Raw genomic sequence first — 19,046 nt, 5'->3', positions numbered from 1 at the left:
GAGGAGGTCAGAGGACTCCTGGAGGGAATGTGGACTCCAAGTGATGGTATTGATCTTCAAGATATGTTAAAGGCTGATTATGCTTTTTCAAGGAAAAAAGAAGAGGTAATTCAAAATTCTAAAAACTCTAGAATGATTCAGAAGAATGCTATGGCCAAAAATAAAGCATCTAAAATGTGACAAGATTTTGTGGAATTAATGAACTATAAAAGAAAAAGCCAAACCATTTGTTCTAGAAGCCAAGAATATCTCCTTTTGGGCACCCAGGGTCAGAGACAATAAAATCTTACCCCTCGGTCAACATAAAATAAAAATATTTATGTTATCATAATAACATCAAGAGTGTTTACTGGTTTTTAACTTTTACAATCAAAAGTTTGGAAGATTTAATTATGGTTACAGAACAGAATTCAATGTTGTCAGTCTCAGAATTCAATGTTGTCAGTTTATTTTTATGTGTAAAAATAAATAGTTGCTATAAGACAGTACTTGGGAGAGGGGAGAGAGGAGAGAGGTGAAAACAGGGGTAGAGGGCATTAATGTCATCTTATACAGTGAAATGTGGAGGGATACTCAGAAAAAATTAATAGAACAAGAGATTTAAAACTAATGAAAATCAAAAGACAATCAGTGGAAGAGATTAAAAAGCTAAAAACTGGGGAAATGTTAAGGTGAAGCTAATAGATAATGCAAATACATGTATGTCAGAATGAAGAATAATGTTTAAAATTGATAAATGAAGGTATACACACATTGATACATACACTTATAGATGTGTATATACATATGTGAATATGTACGTATTAGACCTTTCATTGTGGGATAACCCAAAACTTTTGAACATACTCTCCACATTCTAAAAGTTTCCTTAATTATTAATCCCACTTTCTCAAGGTAGAATGCAAAAAACTATTGTCCGGTCTCCATCACAGCTAACATAAAGATGTAACCTAGGTGCTGTCAAGCAAACCCAATTCACCAGTGAATTACATGAGGGACTGGGCAAGGGGAGTCCAATTTTCTGGCAAAAGGTACGAAGCCTATTTTTAGGTTAAAGACACCAGCAGCTGGCCTACTCATGTTGGCATATATGCAATTCGCCCTAGCCCATTAATGTTTTATGCTGCTAAGAAACACAGTAAGAGGCAAAGCATAACCATAAAGCTGAGAGCCTCAGTGAAAAACAGTTCCATACACTATGCCTCTTGACTCAGGCCAGCCCATCTGCTCTGTTTTAGAAGTGTTTATTACATGGTTCTCCCAACTTTTATGAATTTTGCCCTTAACTCCATAACTCAGCAGGTTCACTTCTTCCTGACTCTAGTTACAAACCCTTCCTTGCTCTAGTAACAAAGCTGTGTATGTTTTAAGAGATCTGCCTAACCTTCTTTTTTCCACAGACCCTGTTATTTTTGATACTTGTTTACAATTCAGGCCTTTTCAGAAATGAATAAAGTATTATAGCCAAAATACTTGTACAGTGCAGTTTCTTAGAGATATGGAAGTAGCCATCAGAACAAAATAGAGAAGTGGTTAAAAGTGGCTGGTTTGGGGTGGACCTAGAAACAAGGATGGAAAATGTTGCTTTGCATTATATGCTCCGTTAAACTGTATGTGTTATTGACATGTTAATGTATGACTTTAATTTTTTTTAATCTCTTCTATTACACACAGAAAAAGGGGGGAAACAGGAAAAACTAATAACAATGATGTTATTCACAATATCAACAGAAATGCAAAAAATACTGAAAAAGAAACTTAAAATGTGTAACAACTACATAAAAAAACATGTAACTTAAAGATATAAAAGAAAACAGGCAGGATGGGGCGCCTGGGTGGCGCAGTTGGTTAAGCGTCCGACTTCAGCCAGGTCACGATCTCGCGGTCCGTGAGTTCGAGCCCCGCGTCAGGCTCTGGGCTGATGGCTCGGAGCCTGGAGCCTGTTTCCGATTCTGTGTCTTCCTCTCTCTCTGCCCCTCCCCCGTTCATGCTCTGTCTCTCTCTGTCCCAAAAATAAATTAAAAACGTTGAAAAAAAATTAAAAAAAAAAAAAAGAAAACAGGCAGGGTGCCTGGGTGGCTCAGTGGTGGCTCAGTCGGTTAAGCATTATACTTCGGCTCAGGTCATGATCTCCCAAACCATAGGCTTGAGCCTTGAATGGGGCTCTGTGCTGACCACTCAGAGCCTGGAGCCTGCTTCAGATTCTGTGTCTCCCTTTCTCTTTCTGTCCTTCCCCCACTCATGCTCTGTCTGTCTGTCTCTCTCTCTCTAATAAATAAACATGAAAGAAAGAAAGAAAGAAAGAAAGAAAGAAAGAAAGAAAGAAAGAAAGAAAGAAAGAAAGAAAGAAAGAAAGAAAGAAAGAAAGAAAGAAAGAAAGAAAGAAAGAAAGAAGGAAGTTAGGAAGGAAGGAAGAAAGAAGGAAAGAAAACAAACAGGGGGTGCCGGGGTGGCTCAGACGGTTAAGCGTCCAACTTCAGCTCAGGTCATGGTCTTGCTGCTTGTAGGTTCGAGTCCCACACTGGGCTCTGTGCTGACAGCTCAGAGCCTAGAGCCTGCATCAGATTCTGTGTCTCCTCTCCCTCTGCCCCTCCCCTGCTCACACTCTGTCTCTGTCTCTCAAAAAGAAATAAACATTAAAAAAAAATTAAAAGAAAACATAAACAGAGAGAAAACCAAATTCCTGTAAGAAAAGCAACAAAAGTGTGTGACAGAGAATGTATGTATTTGGAAGGGCTGACTATCTATGACAGATAAGAGCAGTTTCAATTTTGGAGTAGATAAATTATAGAGGCAAATGGTATTATTCCCCAATTTTATTTTTTAAGAAACTTTGTAGATCACAGTTTCAATAGAGTTTTAAGTTAAATGATAACAGCTAGACACTGCAAAACTAGAGTGTTATAATAGAAAAGGCAAGGCAAACTTACCAATTATAGTATAAATGCTACAATTTCCTAAGTGTAAGTACCAGGTTAATGGCCATCCAAAAAAAAAAAAAAGAAGAAGAAGAAAAAGCCAACGAATGTAGATTTCTTACATTACACCGAAAATGTTCAACTAAGAACACAAAGTACCTATGAGCTTTTTTCACTATGAAATGAGGTAATGGATTTCTTTCTTTTCACTGCTATTCTTAACAGCGAAAGCAAATAGTTTCAACAAAATAAAATCTTGAGTGAAACTCAAATAATTTAAGTGTATAAGGGGACACATCAAATAGGATTAGAAATGGAAAAATGTAATTATAAAATTTAATCTTGCTCTCTCCAGTTCATGTAGAAAGGAAAATAATAATGCCAAATGAAATGAAATATGGTAATGTGATTTACGAGGTATATACAGTATTCAGGAATGTTATATTCTTTAAAAAATGTTACACAGGTGGGCAAATGTGAAAGAAAATTCTTGAAATGTTATAAAATATTTGCAAGCTCAAGTTTAGAAGCTTTTCATCAGCAAAACTCAAATGATACTTTCTAAAGCATGAAGTTAGATAATTGTAAAATAACTATCCTAACATGAGACATGGTTATACTATGAAAATGTCAGCATGCCAGGATTGAAGAACTAAGATTGAACTGCAGTTCTGCTACTTATTAGCCAAGTGACTTCCGGAGGTTTCTATGCTTTCTGAGACACAGTTTCCTCATTTCTAAAATGCGAATAGAAATTCTTAGCCTAGAGAATGGAAATGACTACATCAGAACACAACAGTTCTGACAGAAAGCCCAGCATAAAATAAACAGAAACTACCCCTCCCCATAAATACATTTCTATTGCCAATATCGTCTATACTTGCAAGTTACATACAAATTATAGCATCAATCACAGTTGTTTCATCACATCTGAAAAATATTTACAAATTCTGCTCAAACTCTGCTTGAGAAGATGCATGCTTCTCAAAGGCAAAGGCTAAGAGCCCAGTGATCTCATCAGCTTTGTGACCCAGATGGAGCAAGTTACTCTACCTTCTCCAAACCTAGTTTTTTCACCTATAAATAATGACACTGGTGTCTAATTAGCAGAACTGTTGTGAATACTAAAGGAGGTATGCACAAAATATGTTGTTTTAAACTCTTATTTACCATCCATTCGCCAGGCACTATGTTAAAACTTGTTCTATTACGTATATTATACAAAGTTAGATCAGACCCCAGTTATTATCTTAATCTTTCTCAAAACATATCTAAAACATAAGTCTTACCAAAAATAGACCACGTAGCAGGGGTGATACTTTCAGGGTATTTTTTCCTACAGAAATTACCACTTTCTCCTTTAATTTCTTTCACTGAAAAACTGAATTATTATTACATTATTATTACATTTTGTGCTATTTTTGAAATTTAATAAGATCATTCAACAAATATTTACTGAGTATCTTCTCTACGCTGTACACTCTTCAAAATTCTGAAGGATACAGTAATAAAATTCACAAAATTCCCCTGCCCTCATGGAACTCAGAGGAATCTTCCAAGAGCCACCATGCAGGACAGTAGATGTAGAAGTCACATCCCAAATATAGCATCCAAGAACCTAGAACTCTCTCCAGTTAGCACAACTAACTAGTTGTGGTCATGACAAAGAAAATCCTATAGGAACGAGGAGCTGGCAAAGGGGGACCCAAGTTCCAAATGGTCAGCCTTCCTATTTTGGAACAGAACAACTGTTCTTATCAGACAGGGTGACCTTGCCCTCCCTGTCTGCATTCTTGGCAAGGTCAACCCACATCCAGAATAATTCCAAACTAAAAATGATAATTTCATTACTCCTAAAGGAAAGCATTTAATTTTTACCCCAGACAATATTAAGTCTAAAAAAAGATTTTTGAATCATTTCTTAAATAGATTTTTGATATTAGAAACTTATTATAGTCATGAAAGAAATATACAAAATGTTAAAATTATTTATAGTCTACATCAGAAAAATATATACCACTCTCAATAATTAAACACAACATGGTAAATCAGTAACACTTTTAAACCTAAATATCCTTGCCGTGTCAAACAGACATATCATCTGGACATATTCTTTGATTACATGTGTTTACAAAAAGCTTATGTAGAGAGTGAAAAAGAAGAGCAGAGGGAGGTTCCTAATTTGTTTTCAGCCTAACAGATCATCAGTTCTGATAAACACATTAAAGAAAACATTTGGGTTAGATTATAATATGTGTTCTAGGGAAAAAAATGCTCTCATACTATTTATTCAGAACTACAACATAAAATATGCTTAATTTACAATGACAGAGCCAGGCCCCACTATGGAAGCCTGGTTTCCATGAAACTTGGCTTAAGAGAGGCCTCTAGTGGATATAGGTAATCATTAGCTTTTCTTCCCACCCCAGCCTCCACACTCTAGTATTGCTCTAGTTCTCATTCATTCTCAGATTCCCTCTGTCCCCTATACCTCACAAACTAAAATCCTCAAGCCAAAGAGCTAGTATTCAATCAGTGAATTATTCAATCAAGTCCAAGAAATCAAGTAAGAACAATGTATATAACAGGTAGTACTAAACCATTGTAGATTCTCTAAAGACAAATTCTCCAACTGCCCCATAAAACCAATTTAGAGCCATTCAGTACAAAGTATACACCCTAAATATTATCTTGCTAGTGTTGGCAATCTTAATAAAAATTAAATCTAAGGTAATCTAAAATCAACCTTATGAAAATAAAAATAAACTCAAAGGCTACAAAATTACAATTAAAGTCATAAAATATAACCCTTATGAGTTTATCTTGATCTTCAATGGTAATATGAGTCTGCTGAAACTGTTTTGCACTATTCACAAATACACTAACACCAGGTACAGATATAGAGAGCAAGCAAACTTGGTTCTTTATGTATAAATGATTAGACACACCCAAATGACCAAGGTTTAACTTCTTCCCAGTTCTGCTCCTGTAATAAACCTTTCCTTTCTTATTGAAGGACTCAGCTCCCAGAACCTCCTGCCGTGACCCCAGCTGCCAATCTCAGAACCTGCCTTACCTTTATCCATGGTCCCAATTTGTTCTTTTTTTTTTTTTTTTAACATTTATTTATTTGAGAGAGAGAGAGAGAGAGAGAGAGAGAGAGCAGGAGTGATGGAGGGGCAGAGAGAGAGGGAGAGAGAATCCCAAGCAGGCCCTGAGCTGTCAGCACAGAGTCCCACATGGGGCTCGAACTTACGAACGCTGAGATCATGACCTGAGCTGAGATCAAGGGTCAGATGTTTAACCAACTGAGCCACCCAGGCACCTCACCAGGGAGGTCTTTTAAAGCAAGAATGGAAAGAGCTGGAGTGCAAGGACAGGAGAAGAGGATGTTAAATCCTCCCTCCTGACTATAGTCACTTCCTCAGGCTACAGTGCAATTACTTCCAGCTGCTATCCCACATTATAGTATCACAGAGGCCTTGCCCTGCTCCTAAGATGCCCCCAAAACACTAAGACTACAGGTACCTCAACATGAAGCCAAAGAACAACCATTTGCATCGATGGGCACATCACCATCTTTCGGGGTGGAAAGGGAAAAGAGCAGGAAAGCAAGAGAGGTAGAGAGAAGAGCAAACAGGTAGGGAGGAAGTTCCTGTCCACACCATTTCCAAAATTTAAAAATGTAATGACCCATCCCCTGAGTACCTCTGAAAAAGTAGATTACTTTGGGGGAGAGGGGAAAGCGGTGAGGCTTTGAGACAGTGTGTTGTACCAGTCTGTTTGAATCGACAAAACCCCTCATAGGAAGCAGTGCATAATAGCTGTGACAGATGTTAAAAGTCACAGATCACTCCTGAGACCAGTAGAAAGGCCAAAGGGAACAGGCCCAGGCTGAACTCTTCCAGCTCTAAATTCCATAACAATGACCCACCTGCAAAGCAGGCAAGGAAATAAGAGGAGAAAGGTTCTGAAAAGCCCAAATTAGTATCATAAGGTTTGAAGAGTAAAGCATGTGTTCTTGATTCATGAGAAATCATTACAGGCCTTCCCCGGCCAATGTACAAGTCTCAGTTATAAAGTCTGGTCATCTGGATCCCATGCACAGCTGGTGATGATATGACAGCAAAAGATAAAAGAACACTTAAATTTAAAAAGGCTTAAAACCATGAAATTAAGCACAGAAATATATCCATGAAGTAAACAACCATATACCTTAATGAATGCAAATGACTTAACACAGTGTAACAACTCATGTTTGTTTGGACTAAATTATTTTCAAAAGATGAAATTATATACATTGTGTTTTCCTTGAGAAAGTATAAGCGAAAAGGTTTTGAAAATATTGACATGCAAAAGGTTAAGTAGTTTTGAAAGCTGCTACACAGAAATAGTGACTCTCATCTATGCAGAAAATTATAAGAACACATTTCTCAGAAATTACAGATAACTGAGGTTAAGTATACTCAATTTCACTTTGAATTTTAGAATAAATTGGTCCTATTGGAATGAGAATTCAAATGATAATTTGTATATACCATTATGAAAAATGGACAACGGTCAAGAAAAATAAAACAAATTAAAACTAAGGTCAAACTAAAACTTAAAAATAAACGCTTCAGCTTAAAATAAAAATTTTTAAGTTTATGTATTTATTTTGAGAGATAGTGTGCACATGCTCATGAGCTGGGGAGGGGCAGAGAGAGAGGAAGAAAATCCCAAGCAGGCTCAGCACAGGTCAGCCCAGAGCCCGACACAGGCTTTGAACTCACCAACTGTGAGATCATGACCTGAGCCTAAATCAAGAGTCAGTCACTTAACCGACTGAGCCACTGAAGCGCCCTGACATAGATTTATTCATAAAGCAATATTTTAGAGTTACTTTTTACGCATTTATATAAGCAACAAAAATAAGAAAAAGTACCAAAATCAAAACATTTCAATAGTAAACAGTTTTCATAGCATATTATCAAACTTTCTTTTGCTGATATTCGTATTAATTCCACAGCAAATATCTACTGAACACCAAACCTATGCCAGGCATTTTTTCAGGTACTGAGAATTCAACAGTGACCCAGCAGACAAAAGCCCCTACCCTCACAGAACTTACCTGCTAATGGGGGAAGAAAATAGTATAAATAATAAAATTACATAATAGGTTAGATCATTTAATCTCTCTAGGAAAAAAAAAAAGGAAGAAGGGGTAAAAGGGAGTCTTGGTAAAAGAGACGGGATCTAATATTAAGTAAGCAGGTCAAAGAAGGCTTGAATGAGAAAATGGTATTTGAGTGGTGACCTAACACATTGGCTTGGCTGAGAGTCCATGAAGAGCATTTCCTGAAGGGGGGATGGATGATGGGGTGTGGAATGTGGTGAGACGAAGTAAAACCCTGTAGACTTTGCTAAGAAACTTGACCTTTCCACTAAGTTTAATGGGAAACTACTGAGGCCATTTGAGACTAGAAGGGAAATGATGTGACTCACATTTGAAAGCATCAGTTCTGTCTTGGGCAAGTAAAGTGCAGAAGCATGACTAGTTTGAGGCTATGGCCAAAACCCAGGTGAGAAATGCTCACAGTGTGGACCAGGATCAAGGGTAACAGCATCAGAGGTGATGGTCAGATTTCTGGACATATGATGTAGACAAGGCAGCAGGATCTGCTTTGGAATTGAATGTAGGCAGGCAAAACATGAAAGGGAGAGGAATAAAAAAAAAAGGCTCCAAGGAGTAAAGGCAAACCCTTATTTATTTAAATAATTAGCAGAATTTAATCTTCAACTAAAGTAATGCATGTCAAAGCTCTGTGTCAGAGCTCTCTTCTCTTCTCCATAAACATATGGAAATCACCCACACCTTATGAATTGTCGTTTTTCTTTTCTTTTTTGCACTGTTATGTAGTTGATTCTATGTTGAATGACAATATTATTCTTTAAATTTTTTTTTTTTCAACGTTTATTTATTTTTCGGACAGAGAGAGACAGAGCATGAACGGGGGAGGGGCAGAGAGAGAGGGAGACACAGAATCGGAAACAGGCTCCAGGCTCTGAGCCATCAGCCCAGAGCCCGACGCGGGGCTCGAACTCCCGGACAGCGAGATCGTGACCTGGCTGAAGTCGGACGCTTAACCGACTGCGCCACCCAGGCGCCCCGACAATATTATTCTTGAATCCTGAGTTTCTTTCAAAGACTGTCATCAAGTGCTTATTATCCATAGGCAGCGTCTCTGAATTTCTACACATTAAAAACAACAGCAACAACAACAACAACAAAAAACTTCATTTCAAGCTGGACAGCACCTCACACCTAACTCTATGCCTGGCCATTGTTTGTTTGTTTGTTTTAACTTGTAGCTCACTTTTTAACTCACTTTGAATGTGGTCTGTATCTCAGCAGGAAAGTCCACTCAAGCCCTCAACACTTAATCATGGTTCTTATACCTGGGGAGCTTGGGAACAACAGCTCTACTTAGGGGTATGGGTTTCTGGCTGAATAACGGAAAAAACTCCTCCTGGTCAGAGCACACCAAAGCTCTAAGTCTATAAAAAGCTAACCAATGGCAGCACAGCAGTCCATCTTCACTCCAGTACAATGCGGTAACTACTATAACCTTGTAACATATCTTGACTTACGGTATGTGCGTCGGTTGCTTGCATCTTCTCTAATTTCTCTGAATAATATTTTGTGATTTTCTGTGTAAAGCTGTTACATATGCATCACTCAATTTCCCCCTAGATGTTTGATTCTTTGATATTTTTGCAAAATGTTTTCAATTTATTTTCTATTTGTTGCTGGTACATAAAAATACAATTATTGTATATTGACCTTGTTTCCAGGGGTGTTGGTACACTTAATTTTAATAATTTGCCTACCAATTCTTGTAGATCTTCCTACATACAAATCACATTATCTATGAATACTAAGTTTTACTTGTTCTTCCCAATCCATATGATCTTTGTATCTCTTGCATTTATGTATGGGCATCCTTGTTGCATTCCTGGATCTCAATGGGAAAGTGGTCAAAATTTCACTAGGAAATATACTTTTCGCTGCAGGCTTTTTATAGCTCTTCATAGCTACAAGATAAAGTTATCCTTTATCATATTAATAGAATTCCATTCTATTTCTAGGCTACTAAGAAATTTTCATTATGAACGGATATTGACTTTTAACAAATGTTTTTCTGTATTATGAAGATCATCAGGATTGTTTTTCCCATTTTCTGTTCATGTGGGAAATTGCATCAACCACTGTGTGAATGTTTATGAATGTCAAACACCCTTTGAATACTTGAAATAAACCCTCAGCTTTGTCTCTTGATATATGGCTGGATTTGACTTTCCAATATTTTGTTTCAGATTTTTACATCTACACTCTTAAGAAAAAATTGTCTATTATTTTGCTTTATATACTGTCAGAAACAGGTTTGATATGAATATTAAGCCAGCCTTATAAAAAGAATGTGGAAGTTTTTCTTCTTGTTCTATTTTCTGTAAGAATTTGTATAAGAATTGTGTTTTAAAGAATTCACTAGTAAAACCCTATGAGTCTAGGGTTTTCCTTATATAAGCATTAATAAAAATGGATTAAATTTCTTTGATATATGACTATTGAGATTACCTAATTATTATTTTGAAAACATTATATTTTTGCAGGAGTCTGTCCATTTCACCCAAACTTATTTGTAAAATTATTCATGATATCCTCTCAATATCTTTCTATTGTCTGTATTCTCTGCTTCTTCATACGTGATATTTGTCATTTGTTTTTGTCCTATTTTTTTCATTAGTCTTCCTAAAGGTTTATCAAGTACATTAATCTATTCAAAGATCTAAATTTTACTTTATTAAGCTTCTCTATTGTACATTTTCTGTTTTACTGATTTCTACTTTTTATCACTACACTTATTCCATTTTCTCTAGGTTTGATTTTCTTTCTGGAATGGAAATTCATATCATTAATTTTTTTGTTCTTATTCCTGTTTTCTAAATATATGTATTTGCACAGTCATACTGTTCTGTCTGAGCATGGCTTTAGCTGAATCTTGAAATTTTTGATATGTAATAACTTCATAACACTTCAGTTCAGTATTTTTCTAATTTCTATTGCAGTTTACAACCCATGATTTAAACGTAAATTATTTAATTTGTAAAAAGTTGAGGATTTTCTGGTATTTTTTATTTCAATTTCTAACTGAATTCCACTGTTCAAACATACTCTAAATGACTTCAAACTTCAGAGGTTTAGTATTGTATGTTTATGTCCTAGCATTTGGTTGGTTTTGATAAATGTTACATATTCAATCGAACTAGGCATATTGTGGTGATCATTTCGTAAGGTATATGAATATTGAATCACTATGTTGTACACCAGAAACTAATACTATATGTCAATTATTCTTCAGTGGAAAAAAAGAAAAAAGAATTATTCCTTATATAGTTGAGTACACAATTAGGACAAGTTTAACTCTTCAGATCTTCTATATACTTACTGATATTATCTGCTTGTTTGATCAGTTTTTTAAGAAGGGTGTCAAAGTCTCCCACTACGATTGTGGATATGTCTACATCTCCTTTTAGTGTTGTGTTTTCTTTTGCTTTATGTATTTTGAAACTATGCTGTTGAGGACATAATAGATTTAAGATTGTGACATCTTCAAGGTAGATTGATTCCTTTAGTGTTATGAAATGTTCTTTATTTCTAGTAACACATCTTGCCTTAAAAGCTTTATCTGAAATTTGTATGGCTATACCAGTGGTCTTTTTCCCATCCCTTTCAAACTTTCTGTGTCCTTATATTTAAAGTATCTCTCTTAAGCTACACATTGGTGTTATTGATTGATTGATTGATTTTTTTTAAAGAGAGAATGAGTGGGGGAGAAGGGCAGAGGGAAAGAGAGAATGTCAAGCAGGCTCCATGCTCAGCACAGAGCCTGACACGGAACTTGATCCCACCAACCTAGGATCATGACCCAAACCAAAATCAAGAGTTGGACGTTCAACTGACTGAGCCACCTAGGTGCCCTATATTGGTGTTATTTTTTAATGAGGTTTTTAATGAAGGCTTTTATTAGATTTAATCCATTTGTGTTTACTTACTTACATACTTGGGTTTATATCTATCCTCTGTTTTCTATGGACACACCTCTTTTGCTTTTTAGGTTTTTGGGGTTTTTTTTAATATATATTTTCCTTTCTTTTAGTTTAACCAAATATTTCTATTAATCTATAGTTCCCTTTTTAATTTGCTGGAAATACACTTTCAATATTATTTCAGTTGTTAATCCGGAGGTTACAACATGCATCCCTAACTTAATGTAATCTGATAAAAATTTTACATTTAATAATCCTAGAACAATGGAATATTTTAACTTCATGTAAGCCCCATTCTCACTGTCTTCGAGGATCATTTTCCTTCTGCCTAAAGAACTCCCTTGTAGTATTTCTTCTAGTGAAAATGTGCTGGTGATTAATTCTCTCAATTTATATTTGTCTAAAGTATTTTTTACTTCATTTTAATTTTAAGAGTATATTTTCACTGGGTATAGAATGTTAGGTTGGCATCCTCAGCAAGTTAAGATGTCATCCCATTGTGTACGTGAGTGTGGGTTTTTTTTTTTTTTTTAATACATCATTAGAGGTTCACACATCCTCTTGACTATAGTGATGTCCTGAAAGTTTCATGAGAAATACTTCTTATATTGTTTCTGACCAATTCATTCTCTCTTTTCCTTCTGGAATTCAAATCATATATGGGACAGATCCTTTGACCAGATCCCCAATGTGTTTTATGCTCCCTTCTGTTTTAGTCTATTTTATTTTCCCCCAATCAATCAAACTGTGCTTGAGTTTAAACATTTTCTATATACTTGCCTTCTAGTTCATTAATACTATCATGTTCTAAGTCCAATAACTTTATAAACGCATCCACTGAGTTCTTATTGACAAATATTTCTTTGGTTCTAAAATGTTCTATCTCTCTCTCTCTCTCTCTCTCTCTCTCTCTCCCTCTCTCTCTCTCTCTGTCACACACACACACACACACACACACACACACACACACACAACCAACCCTCTAGGATTATTCTCCACACTCTTACCTCTTTTGTTCCTTTTCTTCCTCTATGTTCCTAAACATAAATAAGTCCTTGTCTGCTAACTCCAGTATCTGGATCACCTGTGTTTCTGCTTTCTATTGTTTGTGTTTTTTCTTGGTTTTGAATCAAATGGTCCTGTCTCTTCATATACTTAGTAATTTTTTATTGAATGCAGATTCATAGAGGTTCCAGATGATGGGAGGACTGTTTCCTCATTCTGCTGGGCAGACAGAGCATAAGGTAAGTTACATTAATCCAGGAAAGGAACTGAGAGGGGGTGAGACTGCTGCAGACTGGGGAAGCTGTGATCTACTTCTGGTTTGATTCATATCCTAAGACCTGACTCCACAGCTTTCAACTGAGAGTATGATTGGTCTTTGACACTTTAGTTTCCAGTGATGGCTTGGCCTTTTAGGTATTTATTTTCTGCTTAGCGCCCACCATACACAGGTTTAAAATTTGGCAAATATCTTTAATGGAAGACTAACTGTGTATTTAACACATACACACACAATCCCACCAAGTTTCCCATTCTGTCATTGCAACCCAATCAAATATGGAGTCTATACACCTGGATTCTCAATTTCTAGTTGAAACTTACTTGGCAGGTGCCCCCAAGTAAAAAGAGTCCATTTGTCACTTCAGGCCCTTCAACTCTCCTCACTGATGTTCTCCCCCACCCCACTCATACCCCAAATCCTCGGGGTAGGTCTTGGTCTCCTAGGCAACTCAAAACTCAGGAATTTTTATTCTTCTTTTTAGAGGTTTCCAGCTTAGCCCTTTAATATCAGGTTCAGAATTAAATAAATGAACTACGGTTCTTAGATCTACTCAGGTCTCCAATTTTGTAGCTCCCCTGAGCAACATTCAAAAACTCTGCTGCTTTCTGTCCCCAAGCAATTTTTCAAAATTATAACTTCCAAACAATGCTTCAAGGCTTAAGCAAAAAGTAGGACTATGTTTTTAAAAATGCAGTTAAATTCAGACTTCATTAACCAATTCCTCAACTGTCCCAGAGTCATTTACTATGCTTAGTGTGCTAATGTGTATTTTCAATAAGGATTTTTTTTTACCTTTAATAGGCTTTTCTTGATTAGGTTTTCCAAAAAGATGCATTTTGGTGCTGAGCTTAACATGTCATGAACAGAGTTGAGGGATCTGATTTTATCATAAGACAAAAAAAAAAAATAAAAGATAAAACACAGCACTAACTGAAAGAGATAATAAACATAAATTTTGATTACTATGGAATTCATAAAGAAAAACTTAACTCTAGTTAAACAACAACAACGAAAGCCTCACTTTTAATGAGGTTTAGCTACAGGGCCCTCTTGTTAAAGTTATCTCCAAATCCTAGAAAGATGCCAAGTATCAAAACTTTCCTTTGATACATGAAAGGAAAAAACAAGATCACCATGACCAGCAGGGAAGAGAGTCAAAGAACCCAAAGTAATCAAGATATGACAAGCTGGCTTTCACTGTCATAACTGGAGGGTCATCAACCAGACAATGGCAAGATGAAAGCACCCGAACACAAGACTACAGTGAGGATGCTGGCGACTCAGAGGTTTGATGCATCACCTTCTCATTGCAGCAGCGGTCTCTAGTCTCCTCTTTCATCTTTTCCAACAGTAAAGAGCCCTAAGGAAATAGGACCTACATTCCAGGACCATACAAAGGTGCAACCAGTAGATTTAATAAAAGGAGGAGGGGGAGTTCCACACAAGCAAATGATGTAGAGAGAAATATAAACAAATAATCTCCCCCTTCTTTTTCCTCTCTCTTCATTACCTTCCCAATTATCAGCTTGGAGTGTTGTTACATTTGTGTTTTACCATAAGCTGCTACAAACTCTGTTTGGACATATAAAAATGTAAATAAAGTTTAAAAGTACTTGTCCTACCCATATATCAGTACCCCCACTGTACCATAACAAAACATTATATTCCCATACAAAAGCACCTTTCACTTTATAAATATAAACTCCAAGAATAAGTGGGGTACAGTTGCAAAAAAAGAAGCCCATTCTGGGGCAAAGGCTATCAGTTCCAGCTTTCCATGATTTGGAACAGCTGGCTACTTAAAAGAAAACCCAGCATCTGACTCGATTTGAAAAAGCCTAAAGAAGCATTACTTTCATGCAGTTACGAATAATTCAACCTAAAATACTGCCCTTAATGATGGAAGCTACAAATATAAAGACTTAGAATATTGTTGAAACCATCTGTAACCATGTCCAGTGTTTAGATGATGTCAAGTGAGTCCACGGAACATTTACTATAACAAATCTTAAATCTTTCATTAAATTATAAAACAATCTTTACCTAAATATAACCTATGCTGTACTTTTACATCAGTAGTAGTTGCAGATTTTTTTTCACGTGACTAACCTAAGAAACAGCCTATAAAAGCTAGGAGAAGGCTAAACTTCTTTAAAAATAATAAATGTTTGGGAATGCAAACTGGTGCAGCCACGCTGGAAAACAGTATGGAGGTTACTCAAAAAACTAAAAATAGAACTACCCTACAACCCAGCAATTGTACTACTAGGCATTTATCCACAGGATACAGGTGTGCTGTTTCAAAGGGACCCATGCAACCCATGTTTATAGCAGCACTATCAACAATAGCCAAAGTATGGAAAGAGCCCGAATGTCCATTGATGGATGAATGGATAAAGATGTGGTATATATATATATATATATATATATATATATATATATATATACACACACACACACACACACACACACACCACACACAATGGAGTATTAGTCGGCAATCAAAAAGAATGAAATCTTGCCATTTGCAACTACGTGGATGGAACTGGAGGGTATTATGCTAAGTGAAATTAGTCAGTCAGAAAAAGACAAATATCATATGACTTCACTCATATGATGACTTTAAGATACAAAACAGATGAACTAAGGGAAGGGAAGTAAAAATAATGTAAAAAGAGGGAGGCAGACAAAACAGAAGAGACACATAAATATGGAGAACAAACTGAGCGTTGCTGGAGGGGTTGTGGGGGGGGATGGGCTAAATAGGTAAGGGGCATTAAGGAATCTACTCCTGAAATCATTGTTTCACTATATGCTAACTAATTTGAATATAAATTTTAAAAAATAAAAAATAAAATTAAAAAAAAGTGTTTTTTGTTTCCTAGAAAATAATCTTCTAGGAACTTGTCTTACTTAATTTTATATGTCTATTAGAACACTCGCTAATGTAGGTACTCAATAAATGCTGTGAAATAAATTGGTAAAAAAAAAATCAAGATACGTAAACCAGCCTCCGCAGAATTAAATTTCTGGCTTAACTTTTAATACTTTATTGTCATTTCCCTCCTTCTTTGTCTTATACATATATTCTAAGAATACTTCTAATAATAAAAAATTTTAATATTCCTTAAAAAAATAAATGTAAAATACCCTCAGTCTTATGACTCACTTGTTATAACAGTAAATCAAGGAAAAGTAATATATGCAACATTACCTAAACTTTAGTAGATACTACCATCACATAAAAAAAGGGCTTAATTTTCCTTACATACCACAGTGGGAATGTTTATCTGTACGTTAATATGAAAGATATCAGTTATAGCCAAGTAAACGGGAACCGAACTGTATTCTTGAGAAGGGACTACCAAGCAGTTGCTTAGACAGAAAACTAAGAGCAGCCAGAATCCCACAACATAACATTTAAACTGTGATTCACAGTATTAAGACCGTGCAAAGAGGGGTTTTTTTGGTTTGGTTTTGTTTTGAACATAATCCATCTCCATCTCTTTTGGAGAGGAGACAATGAAAATTTAGCCAAACCATTTAGCAGACTATATTAAACTATGCTTATCAAATCCTAAGTAGTTCAAGTGATAAATAGTTAAAAACACAGGTGACTTCCAACATACCTGAAATGCTCCTATTTGCACTACTCCAGTTTTGCAATATTTTAAACAGAGAACTATGGAAGGGAAAAACTGTCAAGTGATTGGTTTCCTTGAGCATTAAACTGATTATACACCACATGCTTCTGTCACGGTGTAAATTTTTAAAGTTTTCAATCGGGTGAAAGTGCTCATGAAGCTCAAAATTTCAAAACAATTCTTTGCAAACTGCCAGTAAATATTCCCCAAGAGTTTAAGGAAATGACACTCTATCAAACTATACTCATACCTTGCAAACTGTATCCATGTCCCAAGGTAGTATGGTCTTCAGATCAATGACTTCACAAGACACTCCAAGCTTTTCTTGAGCCATGGAAGCCACCTCTCGCATGACATGAACCTGAAATAAAAACAGCAGAGAATAACTACAGACATTGAGACCTGAAAAACTAACTGAATTCTGATATCATTAATAGAAACAGTGTTTAAAGTCAGAGAAACTGATTTTCATGAAGAATTAAATGTCTTAGACATGTTGAACCCCATATTCTACCAAAATAATCAAACACAGATATCTAGAAAACGGTTGGAAAGATGTTCTCAAAGAAAAGGAGAGCAGTCATTGATAGAGACATTGATTCTAAAGATACCAGCATACAGAAGGTAAAGTCACAGGAGTAGGTTGAGTTTCTAGAGAGGGCATGAGGAAGGAGAAGCAAAGGGAAGATTGTGGAACCCTGTAGGTGACCAACATTTAAGGGGAAAATGGAGAAGGAGGAGCTCACTTGAAAGAAAGAAAGAAAGAAAGAAAGAAAGAAAGAAAGAAAGAAAGAAAGAAAGAAAGAAAGAAAAACAACAACAACAACAACAACAAACACGAAGAAAACTCAGGAGACAATATCTCCCAGAAACTAAAGAAGAAAGTGTTTCATAAAAACAGCAGCCAGTATCATACACCATAGCAATATGGGATAAGGGTTGGATTTAATCATTAGAAAATTAGGAATGTTAGCAGAAATAATTGTAGTAAATTAGTGGGAACAGAACTCATAGGTACAAGAACATAAGGAAGTTAAGGGATTAAATATAGGTAGTAGAAAATGGTTGTTCAAGTTTAGTGATAAAAGAAAGGAGGAGATGTACTGGTATTTAAGGGAAAAGCAGGGTAGAGAAAAGGTATTTTTTAGATAGAGAAGAAATATACACCTTTTTAAATTTTTTGCAATGTTTACTTATTTTTGAGACAGAGAGAGACAGCACAAGCAGGGGAAGGGCAGAAAGAGAGGGAGACACAGAATCCGATGCAGGCTCCAGGCTCCGAGCTGTCAGCACAGAGCCCGATGCAGGGGCTTGAACTCATGAACTGTGAGATCATGACCTGAGCCGAAGTTGGACGCTTAACCGACTGAGCCACCCAGGCACCCCTAAGAAATATACACCTTGTTAATAAAAGGGACGTGGGAAGAAGAAACTGAAGATGCAAAAGAGAGAAGGGACTAGCTGGTAAGTTACAGACCTGGAGAAGGTAAAAGAGAATATAATCTGAAAGATTTGTAGAGGTAGGTATAAAAACCAGACACCTCTTCTTTTGAGTACAAAGAGAAAGAAGAAAGGAGTGGCAGCAGACATGGAAGGTATGAGGAAAAAGCAAGTTATAGGACATAGTATCCAATACACTAACTTCCCTATTACAAAGAGAGGCAAGGATGCATGCTGCGTGAAAGGGATACAGATACAAGATTTTCCCACTGGAGGTAAGAAACCAGGAGGACCGGCTCTCCAAGCCAAACATCGAGTGGAGAGGAGAGTAGGAGGTTGTGGTATTACAAATGATTTCTATTATTTTCGTTATTTAACGTTGCACCAAATTTTCTAAAAGTATTTCCTTTACACAGAAGAAAGAAAAATGGACCATTTCTTTAAAAGAAGGAGAGAGAAAAGTCAAAGATAGAAGTCTATGGCCAGAGGAGCAAAGAGTCCCGAGTTTCAAAGTCTGGAAGCAGGGCAGCATGACAAGCACTGGGAAAATGGAGACAGATCAGAATTGAGGCTCGCTGGAACAGAGGAAGGTATAGAACTCGGACGCTGGATCACTAGATGTCCCACGTGGCCAGCTACATAATCACATGAGATGGCAGCAGATGTGAT

At 36.3% G+C, this 19,046-nt stretch overlaps 1 protein-coding gene across 4 annotated transcripts in view; it reads right to left on the bottom strand.

Annotated features, from left to right (window-relative positions):
- Positions 1 to 19,046, bottom strand: part of BCKDHB (branched chain keto acid dehydrogenase E1 subunit beta) — a 209,378-nt gene that overhangs the window by 120,053 nt on the left and 70,279 nt on the right. For 2 of the 4 annotated variants that reach the window (XM_003986336.5, XM_006931864.4), the window contains exon 8: positions 17,188 to 17,298. In XM_003986336.5, coding sequence (XP_003986385.1) covers positions 17,188 to 17,298 — 111 coding nt within the window. Of the gene's footprint in view, positions 1 to 13,152; positions 13,233 to 14,085; positions 14,171 to 17,187; positions 17,299 to 19,046 lie in introns of those variants that run through there. The other 2 variants (XR_002157239.2, XR_002157238.2) reach the window with 2 other exon arrangements.

The sequence above is a fragment of the Felis catus genome, chromosome B2 (assembly GCF_018350175.1).
Source record: "Felis catus isolate Fca126 chromosome B2, F.catus_Fca126_mat1.0, whole genome shotgun sequence".
NCBI lineage: Eukaryota > Metazoa > Chordata > Mammalia > Carnivora > Felidae > Felis > Felis catus.
Note: the sequence above shows the minus strand (reverse complement) of the source record. Positions and strands in the feature narration are given on the sequence as shown.